The sequence below is a fragment of the Monopterus albus genome, unplaced genomic scaffold (genome assembly GCF_001952655.1).
Source record: "Monopterus albus unplaced genomic scaffold, M_albus_1.0 scaffold258.1, whole genome shotgun sequence".
Lineage (NCBI taxonomy): Eukaryota > Metazoa > Chordata > Actinopteri > Synbranchiformes > Synbranchidae > Monopterus > Monopterus albus.
In genome coordinates this window covers 363517-374459 of record NW_018128138.1, presented here as the reverse complement: position 1 = coordinate 374459, position 10943 = coordinate 363517, and the positions used below count along the sequence as shown (strand labels likewise).

General features: G+C 45.2%; 1 protein-coding gene across 1 annotated transcript in view; it reads left to right on the top strand.

Annotated features, from left to right (window-relative positions):
- The window catches only part of tecpr2 (tectonin beta-propeller repeat containing 2), a 49938-nt gene that overhangs the window by 33203 nt on the left and 5792 nt on the right, over positions 1-10943 (top strand). Inside the window, exons 8-22 of the mRNA XM_020621405.1 lie at positions 264-417; positions 2179-2331; positions 2940-3072; positions 3677-3915; positions 4572-4779; positions 4866-5112; positions 5203-5443; positions 7286-7516; positions 7595-7662; positions 7806-7921; positions 8152-8325; positions 9613-9793; positions 9982-10123; positions 10197-10422; positions 10516-10605. Coding sequence (XP_020477061.1) covers positions 264-417; positions 2179-2331; positions 2940-3072; positions 3677-3915; positions 4572-4779; positions 4866-5112; positions 5203-5443; positions 7286-7516; positions 7595-7662; positions 7806-7921; positions 8152-8325; positions 9613-9793; positions 9982-10123; positions 10197-10422; positions 10516-10605 — 2603 coding nt within the window. The remainder of the gene's footprint in view (positions 1-263; positions 418-2178; positions 2332-2939; positions 3073-3676; positions 3916-4571; positions 4780-4865; positions 5113-5202; positions 5444-7285; positions 7517-7594; positions 7663-7805; positions 7922-8151; positions 8326-9612; positions 9794-9981; positions 10124-10196; positions 10423-10515; positions 10606-10943) is intronic.

Genomic DNA, 10943 nt, shown 5'->3' with positions numbered 1-10943 from the left:
GGACTCTAAATCCTGACTGAAAATCCTCAAACAAATCATTCTTGTGCAAGTGGTCACATAACTGCTTAGCAACAGCAATAAAGGGAAGACTGGATATTGATCTATAATTAGCCAGAACACCTGGGTCAAGAGTGTACTGTATGTGTTAATATTGTTTTTTGTTAGTTGTACATCTGATACATATTGACAGTATTTGTACTAAATGTTTTGTGTTGTTTCAGCATTTGCACACACTGATATTCTCTGTACATGGTTGTTTGCAGTAGCGGCAGGTTTGGAGCCTGCTTCCTGCCGGCTCTCTGTAAACAGAGTGATCTTCAGGTGTTTGCTGCTCGACCTGGACTCAGACTGTGGAGGTCAGACATCAGAGGACAGGTGGAGGACACAAGACTGCTCAAACCACTCTTTAACGCGCAGGTACACTGAGAACACTAGGAACATAGTGTTAAAATATACATGTAGTACTGTTTATTACTAAACCAGATGTTAACAGCCACTACTGATGGAGCCACATGGCACAAACACTTTTTCTGTTACTGTTTATCATTACAGCTGCCATTGTTGGACCTCTTAAATAGTATACGTAGTAGGGTTGTAAAGGTACACATTCACAATGAGCTGTTACAGTACAGGACTTTCGGTTTGGTGAAGTCTTTAATATTTGTTAAAGAGCCCGTCGCATTCTCATTTCCAGCAATTTAATGTTTAATATTGGGTACCTCCAGATTATCTTGGCACCCCTCATAACTCTAAATATTCTGTAATTATTTCAGAACAATGAAACCAGAGATCCTCTTCCTAAAAACGAGAGGATAGTTCGTGAACGCGCCCAACTCCTGTTGTCAATGTTGTGTCCCAAATTGACAGCACAATGAACTGCAACATCATTAATTAATCTGAATGTCTCCTCCATAGATAGATGAACATCGTTATATGTACCAATGAAAAGAGATGTGTAACAGTCTAAACAAAGCGGGTAGTTGAGAAACCCCATGTTTTAACTGGCATAATGCAGACATAGTAACTTTTCCAGCCTTATGAAAATTTTCTCTATCGTTACAGAAACAGATGCAGCATGTGTTTTTTAAACTTACCGTTAAGTCCCACCAAGTAGTGGAAACACTGCTCCCTTCCAAGTAGCTCTAAGGTCAGTAAATCAAACCGGTGGTCACTGCGTCTTCCCCCACGCGACCACATACAGTCCTAAAGTAGTGAAATCAATTCCAACAGGTAGCGTAGCACTGACAATAACATCATGGGTTGTTAATCCACCAGTTAACCAGCAACACATCACATGCGGCAGACACATTGGCCTCAGGCAGAACAAACAGGTACTGTGCTCCAGGGGGAATCCAGCGTTGATCAGCTGATCACTAACCTCTTCGGGTTAGGGTTAGGGTTCTTCGGGGGCTTCACAGGCCGGCTGCTTGTAGGTTAGACCCGGTCAGGTAAAACAGCGAGTCCCTGTACAGGAACATTCCCAGACATGCAGTAACCTCAGGTCCTGTATTTTGCTCCACATCCTCTGGTCACAGTGCAGCAGCAGGAGGAGGGAAAACATATCCACAAAACCACAATGGCACCGGAGGATGTCTTTTTTTGGTATTTATTTAAATAAGCTTTATTGAAAATATACATGGCGAACAAGGCAGTATAACATTTTGCCAGTATGGTGGGGGCACCAGTGGATGTCAGGCAAGCTCACATGAACACGCAACGGCCTGGAGATTATGACCATTCAAGGAAATCCTTAAACTGTCGCTTCATACTTTATTTTGTTGTAAAAAAAGTCTCACGAGCGAGAGTTTGCAAGACGTGTATAAACTGAGCTGCTTCTGCATAGAAATACTAGAACATACGTACACCTCATTTTTTAGCTTTAGGTCACGTCTAAGATGATAATTCACCGTTGGGCAATGGGCCCTTTAAATATCCTCTCCAGAGACATGGTAATATTTATATTTACATATAAAATACCCTGATATAAACAATATATAATCTAATAGAGTCTTTCCTCAAAAAAGGTTCACTGAACCTCTGCAAAGGGCCTCAATACACATCTGGTCTTTGCCTGCCATTGTGAATTCCAGGATTTCTTAATATTTAAATCTATTGAAATATGCCTACCTGTCTGTCCACTGATCTACTCACGTACCTTTCTCTCTCTCTCTCTTCCAGATCCCTCAGTTTGAGTTGTTTCCTCGTCCTGGTCCAATTGGAGCATGTCGTCCAGCAGACCAACAGATTGGTCTGCTCAGCTGTTTCCTCAGAGATGGCTGGATCCTCAGCTGGAACGAGTACAGCATCTATGTCCTCGACTATCTCAATGAGGTACAAACTAGGGGAGAGAGGAGAAACAAAGGTAGTGACATGTAATGGTGGCATATAAATACATGGAGAGGAGCTCAGAGCAGCCCAGGAGGACCCCAGCAGTCTAGGCCTATAGCAGCAAAACTAAGAGAAGGCTCAGGGTCACCTGAGCCAGCCCCAACTATATTAAATTCAATTCAGTTTTATTTGTATAGTGCCAAATCAAGACAAAAGTCGTCTCAGGACCCCAACCAGTCGAGGCAGAAGGCTACCCACCAAGAGCCAGGGGTCTGTCGGAGGTTTCTTCCAGTAAAGGGAGTTTTTCCTTCCCACTTTCAACAAGTGGCATTTGTTTGGTTTTCCTCTATAATATTAGTAATACTAAGGTCTAGACCTTACTGTGTAAAGTGTCCTGAGACAACTTTTGTTGCAATTTGGCGCTATACAATTAAAATTAAATATAAATAAATTGAACTTTCCAGTCCTCGTTAAATTAGCATAATGCCAGTAGAGGGCGTTGTGCAGTGATTTTTAAGCATACAATATGTGCAAGAATGAGTAAATTCCAGTAAAGGCAACTTTGACCTTACAGTTTGATATGTCATCAGTTTTGTATTTGATATATTCAGGTTATAATCGGCGCACTGGAGAGCAGTGGAGATATCGTATCAGTGTCGTGTTGTGAAAATGAGATCTTCATCCTGAAAGGAGACAGAGACATCATCCGCCTCTCCAACAGCCCAGAGGGTCTGGCCTCCAACTGTGAGTACTACTACTGCTGCCACTACTGCTAGTCTGCTACTACTAGGTTTAGTTTGGGCTGTCACAACATTTGTTCAAATTAATTTCAATGCTGATTTAAGTGCAGCCTCACATAAATCAGCCTGTCATGACAGACTGCAGGTGAGTCCTCAGACATGTTGTTTTACTTGAGTAGGCATCTGCTTTTTTGCAGAGTCGGCAAACTGCTTACCTTGGCACCGCTCAGATGTCATTATTTTCCGATCAGCACAACTTTGCTCGCTACCATCCCGCGTTTTGTCCTTGCAAACATAACATTACTAGTTCACTTTACTGAGAGGTCTACAAGACAGCAGCTGGACAAGCTGATGGTGAGTTTTAAGAACATTCCCTGCTGGACCACAAGGCAGATTACATCAACCGGCATGTTGCACTTATTGACATACCGTACATTGTTGAATTCGAGCAGGCCATCGAAGGTTCAAATGTTTGAAATTTCAGTAAAAGTGACAGTCCTGTTAATAGTGCCACTACTGCTACCACCACCCAAACCCTGAGGACAACAACACACTGAATGACAGTGACCTTCAGAATGATTATCAAGCTGTCTGCTTTTATCCTTCAGTGTCGGAGCTCTCTGTCCGTCTGTCCTCACCTTTGACTACGCCCACCATCGTTCCACCAACCGGGTCAGTGGAAACAGCTCAGCCGATCAGAACTGTGGCCCTCATTGTAGAGAGTGGGGGGAGGGAGGAGGGAAGAGGAGGAGGGGAGAGACTCTGTGAGGAGGGAGAGAAAGAAGAAGAGGAGGAGGAAGGAGTAGAGGAAGTGGAAGAGGCAGAAGAGCAGGAGGAGCAGCTGGAGGTGAGTAACAATCCAAGACACCACTCAAGGCTGGTTAACAGGTTAACATTTTAACCATACCAGTGGTTTCTAGTCAATGAGATGGCCTTTGTCTGTACCCATCTAGTGGTGCCTCTGAAATTATCGCAATTTAATGAAATTATTGCCATGCATTTTAGGATATGTTTGGTTTAGTTTGTTTGAGTGTCCGCTCTCTCTCCCTGTACCTTCCTGCAGTTATCCCTGGCTCTGGAGCTCTATGTTTCTGATGAGTAGTTGGTGTTTGTCTGTTTGTTGTTGTGTTTGTTGTGTCCCGTTGCTTTTCTTCTTTTTTCTCTCCTCTATCCACTCACCACAACCGGTCAAGCAGAAGCCGCCCACCAAGAGCCAGGGTCTTTCAGAGGTTTCTTACCTTAAAGGGAGTTTTTCCTCCCCGCTGTGGCCAAGTGCTGCTCAGGGGGATTTGTTGGGTTTTCCTTTATAATACTGTAAGGCCTGACCTGACTATGTAGAGTGCCTTGTGATGAATGTTGTTGTGAATTGGCTTTATACAAATAAACTGAACTGAAGTGAACTTGCACACTGGTTGCCTGGTTGACGTGTTGACTTACAGACTCATTTTCATACTGTAGTGAATGTTAACTGTTATTGTTGTGTTTGTGCTGGTGTTGGAGCAGCTCTGCCAGTGGTCTGGTTTGGTAACCAGCAGCTCCTGTAGTCGTAGCAGCTCTGTCACTTCCTGGGACAGTGTCCATGGACGTGCCCCGGTGACTGTATCCTGTGAGCTGACCAGACGCTACAGCGCCCCCCTTGGTCAGGATGAGATGCAGCAGGAGCTGGTAGTGAAAGCCATCAGGGTGAAAAAGAAGAAGAGGAGACAGCAAAGCAAGTAGACTGACTGACTTTGTGGCTGACTGATTGACTTTGTGGCTGACTGACTTACTGTCCTGTGTCTTCCTGTCTGTCTTCAGACAGCAGCAGTGGGAACCATCTCTCAGAGTGTAGCTGTTCAGACTCCATGTTTATAGTCCCAGACAGCAGCTGTAGTGACGGAGGGAGTGGAACTCCTCTGAGTGACCAAGCCTCCCTCATCGGGCTGGATCTTCACAACCAGGGCTCTCCAGAACAGGACCAAGACTCACAGAAGGCAGGAAGGGGAGGTTTAGCCAGAGGTGTAAAGAATGGAGAGGAGGTGGACTCTTCCCCCAGCCAGTCTGGGTTAGTTTAAACACCAGTAGACTGAAAGTATTGTGTATCACCTTTGTCTCCTGCTGACCCATTTGTCACATCTTTGTTGTGTTGCCTCAGCTCTCTCGTCCTAGGGTCCCTGGTCCTTCAGGGTCTAGAGACCCAGCTGAACCCAGGAATGTCCTCTGGTCCTGGTCTAGAGACAGAGGTTGTCCCTTCAACCCCAGATGTAGATCTGCTGCTGGAGTGCACCTTCTCCTACATGCACAACACTGAGGAGGAGCAGGCTGGACAGGAGCAGCAGCCAATGGAGGACCAAGAGGAGGAGTTTCTGAGTCCTCTGACTGGAACAGAGGAGGAGGTGTGTTGATGGTGGAGTTTGTGTTACATCTACATGATCATAAAGAAATTATATGTAACTATCAGGTGACCACTGGTCATAAAGTTTACACTGATTTGAAATCAAATTAATTTTCTTTGTGAGTATTTAACTTTCAAACAGGTAAACTCATCATTTTCCCCTGATAACAGTTACTTATTACCATCTACCACTTCTGAAACAAACACTGGAGCCCTCAGTTAACAACTGCAGAACTTCTCTTTATTTCCATGACATCCATGAACCATGCCTTTTCAGCCAAAAGTCTGCTTATCTCATTCAGAGCAATCTCCTCAAAGCTATTAGTCTGGATTCAGTACAGTCCTCACAGTGACATTGAGCAAACTCCCTCTCCTCTAACTGCATATTCTTATACCTTTCTGGTTCTTGTAGTCCAGGCTGTGGTCACATGACTAGAACAGAATAAGAATCTATAGAAACACTATAAATAATGTTCCAATATTAAAGAAAGACTAAGAATACCAATTAGCACAGTTGTACTATAAGGGTCTTATTCAGTGACTATATTTTTCTCCTTTGTGTGATGATGAAGAAACTGTTGAACACGTGTATAAAAAATAAAAAATCCAACAGCTTGCGCTGCCACAGTGGAGAGGAGTTCAGCTTAAAGGCAGATGTTCATTTATAATCATTGGGCATATCTGACAGTGTCTATCGTTTTTCTAATAGAAGACCGATTATCATCACATAGTGTTATTCTGAGCTGCACTGATGGAGCCTGTAAAAAACATGGATACATTCAGTTAGCCATGAGGTCACTTAGCTGTTAGCAGGAGTTAGCCATTTAGCTCTGGAGATTCCACATGATCAGGAGGAGAGAAGCACTGGTTTGGAGCCTCTTTGGGCCAGAGTCAAGCAGGGTCCGGAGTTCAGTTCAATTCAGTTCAACTTAATTTTATTTGTATAGCGCCAAATCACAGCAAAAGTCATCTCAGGACACTGAGATCACATTCTGGTGTGATTGCAGAGTTTGGTCTATACATTGAGGGTAGTTTGCATGGCTGTCTTTAGCTGAAGAGGGAGCAGGGCAAGGTTCTGTCTTGCTTCTCAATGCCTAGAATCAACGCTTATTTATTAATTATGAATATTCTGAGTCCCTCAGAATAAAACATCTCGTCTAAATGTCTGCTTTGGACTTGTGGACACTACAATATAAATATCTATTTATTATTGTTCACATTAATGTCAGGATCCAGTAGGAATGATCCCTCAGTGTTTCCAGTGATCTGATTGGTCAGTGGTCAGGCTGTTAGCAGATTTCGTTCTATCCCTCTAAAGTCAACCGGCTCTGGAGCAGGTTAGCTTTGCAGCATCAGTTACCACGGTGATCTAGCCCAATTAAAAGTGAGTCAGCTTTGTGTTACCAGAAAACCTGAGATAAGCCCACAGTTAGCCGGAGAAGCCACTAATCTCATTTTGTGGTACAGAGGCCCCTCATCGTGTCCTATTCTCAAACCTGCCCGGTCCTCTGTGCCAAGACATCAACCTGACAATATCTTGGTGGTGCCAGCTTGGACAGCAAGGAACCTGAGAGCAACCCTGATGGTGTCATTCTTGCCAAACATGGCAGCAGCAGCTCTTTTAGATCTGTACGACACCAGGATGTTTTACCCCCTCCTGATTCATCATTTCCAACGTAAACTACTGACACTCCTCCTTCTTCAGAGCCCCCTCGTCTGCTGCCAGGCCTCTGCCACTCCCTAGACCACTGCTAGTGGTACTTAATAGCCTCTAATTCTGTTTTGGGGTAAAGCATCAGCAGAATGTAATTAGATATTACATTGCCTCTATGTTTGTGTACAGGAGGATGACCTGGTGCCCCTTGCTGGTGTGGCAGACCAGATGTTTTACTCTACTGTGTCCAGCCTGGACAGAAAACCCAGTATGTCCAGTGATGAGGAAGGAGACATCTACTGTCAGACCCTTCCCCCTGCTGGCAGTGGAGGAGATGTCCACACTGGGCTGACCAATCAGAAGGAGAAGATGACAGATAGCCAGGATGCTCAGGACAGAGACAGACTCAAACCTGACCAGGTGAGGCAAACACTGATGAGGTACACACAGACCAGGTCAGTGAGCAGGATTTAATATTGTCATATTTTCTATTTCTAGTTGGCAGAATGCTGGATGGGATACTCAGGACCGGGTTGTGGAATAGTAAGCCTACAGGTGACTGACAGGTGCGTCAGCAGGTGACTCTCAGGTGACCAAAGTGTGACCTGTGTATTTCAAGTGTGTGAGGTATCTGAACTTTAAAAATGACTGTGATCAGGTGAGTCACAGGTGTCTGACAGGTATCTTACAGGTGATATGTGTGTTTCAGGTATGTGTGGTGCCTAGACTTTAAAGGAGGACTGTTCTGCAGCAGTCTGCCTGAAACCGGACTCAGTTGGCAGCGCTTTGAAGACAACGTCCACCAGGTGGCGTTATCACCATCAGGTGAGCTGCTGACATCACTCAGGACAGATCCACCTGTTGGAAAACAGTTCATTAATGATGTCAAACTGGCTCTTTTTATACATAGTTACAATTTGTGGTGCAGTTTTTTGCTTGTCTAAACAAAATGTTAATTATCTGCAGCTTTCTGTCAAAGCAGACAGCAGGTTCTCAGGTGTATGTACAGTTGTATGCAGCATTAGTTGGATGCTAACTGTTGCTAACTCCATCAGGTAATCTCCTGTGGAAGGTGGAGCAGAAGAGCATGACGGCATTTGCATGTGCTAAAGTGTCGGTTAAAGGAAAACGCCACTGGTACAAAGCTGTAGAGCAAACAGCCTTTGTTGCTCTGAGTGATGACTCTGCTTGGATCGTCAGGACTAATGGTGACCTCTTCCTGCAGACAGGTAACACACCACCTGTCTGATTGAATGATGTTTAGAGTAAACAGATACAGAGGGGTTTAAAGTTCACTTTTCTGAGTGTGCTACTGAATAACAATAGCCTGTAGAAAGAAAAGAGACAAATTAAAATCCCAAATGAAATGCCAACCTACAATTTCTGAACAAGCTGAAATCTGAAATTATTGGCAAAGTATGTCTCTCATAACAGGAATTTGACTTGGATCTCTAGGAGCCTTGAATGTACTCACACTCTCACACAGTACTGTTAACAATGTTAAAGAGACATCTGAAAAAAAACAGAAAAAAATCAACTGGACTTGGTTTTTGGGTAGAAGACGTTTCACCTCTCATCCGTCTCAAACATCTTCTACCTAAAACCAAGTCCAGTTGATTTTTTTTCAGCTTACTATGGCCTAGATGACTGAGAATTTGCAAGGACAAGAGACAGACATGGATAGTGAAAACAAGGATGACAACAAATCAGCTTCCAGTTTGTCATCCAATGACAGATGGAGGCTGGCACTGGGAGCTTGGCTAGTTTAGACCGGAGGACTGATTGACTGGTTCACCCTCTGTGTGACCAGCAGGGGGCATCCTGGTGCTGTTTGGTTTAAACTGATTCCAGACCTGAAGGGACAGGAAGCTCAGTCCACCTGTGCTTTAACTTATTTTCATTTTACTAATCAGATGTGACACCAGCAGAAAACATGAAAAGGCACAAAGCCAGAATGGCGGGCCATTATCGGTCTGCTTCTGGCCCACTTTGGGAAGTAGTACCAGAGGTGAAACAAAGGGGACACGCGCTCTATGCAGAAAGGGTGAGTGGGCAATCCGGAACCAAGTGCTACATTTTGATGACGTCATATGTGCACAACACTATCACCGGAAGAAAACGAAGAAAGCAGCTTGGCAGCATTTGTGTGCTTTTTTACAATGCCAGTCTAGTTTCTAAAAAAAAACAACAACAAAAAGAAAAGGATGCCCATTTGGGAGACAAGATCTGAGAACTTCTAGCTCTTTGGGCAAAAGACAAAATCAGTCGGTACCTTAGGGTTAGGTGTTAGACTATCAGCACAAAATTTTCATCACAGATGATGCAGAGTGACCTCGCGTCTCGCCTCTAGTGCTGAGTGCTGGCCTGCTGTCTGAATTCACAGGCTTGCCGCGATTGTGTCGCCCTTGACCTATATGAACAGCACAAGTGCGGGATATTGGCGACTCTTTGAAATGACAGTAGTGTGGGATCTCAGTGTAAAAACAACTATAGTAACCATCGTCTCTGTCCTTCAGGTCTGAGTGTGGAGCGTCCCTGTGCACGCTCGGTGAAGGTGGACTCCCCTTGTGTGTTCAGCCAGGTGTGTGTGAGAGGAGGCGTGGTCTGGGCTCTGAGCGAACACAAAGCTTTATTCTACAGAGAGGGAATGAATAGCTACTGCAACGAGGGAGAAGGCTGGAAGTATGACACTGTCAGGTACTACTATTACTGTAATACTGCTGTAATACCGCAGCCGTGGATAGAGGGGGATGTTTGACACCGTCAGGTGCTCCACTGTCTGACTGCTCCACTAGAGTGTACAAACATCTGGCTGCCTCTAACAAAACATTCTTATCTGTGGACATGTGTGAATGTGCCGGTTTATTGAGCCCTGTGTGTCTCAGTGAGGCTCAGGGTCTGGAGCTGATGTGTGTCGCCCTGGGAGAAGGAGGGACAGCCTGGGCACTGGACACCAGAGGCAGCCTTTGGTTTAGAACCGGCGTCTGTGCATCCAAACCGCAGGGAGACGACGACCACTGGTGGCAGGTAGAGAGAGGCTGACCTTTAACTTTGTCCCTTGTGATCTCAGCTCAGCAGCCTGTTTGTCTGTCTCTGTCAGATCAGCATCTCAGACTACGTGGTCTTCGATCAGGGCAGTTTGTTCCAGACACTTCTGCAGGCCACACAGAGTGTTGCCACGGTAACCAGAGCACCGGTGGAGCGGGTGGTGGCCTTCCTGTCGCAGTACTCCCAATGCCAGCCGAGTCTGGTCAGTGCCAACACCAGCGGAGTCTGGGTTGCATCGGGACGGAACCAGCTGCACGTGGCCCGTGGCAGTCTTGTGGGTCAGTTGAATCCAATAGTGCAGTGGAGTAGAGTTAGCAGTAAATTTAAGGTTTTTCATTTTCTCAGCTGCTGTATGTGTTTGGTTCCTTCAGGAACTTTCTGGCAGAACGTCGTTCCAAGAGGGACCGTCTCGGCCACCAGGTGGACCTTCATCACATCTTCAGCTGTGCCTCATAGAGAAGGTAACACATCTGGTCAGCAGGTAGTCATCTCAGTGCTGCTGCCCCTTTTCCTCAGAGTCCCTGAGCCTGCAGCTAGCCATCAGACTTCTGGACCAAAGTCACCAGCCATATATAATATTAAACACACCTCATCAAATCAAATCAAATCAAATTTTAATCCCCCTTGAGCAAGCACTTGGTGACAGTGGGGAGGAAAAACTCCCTTTAACGGAAGAAACCTCCGACAGACCCCGGCTCTTGGTGGGCGGCCTTCTGCCTCAACCGGTTGGGGTGAGTGGATAGAGGAGAGAGAGAAGAAGAAAAGCAACAAGACACAACAATCAAACACTGATCAGGTC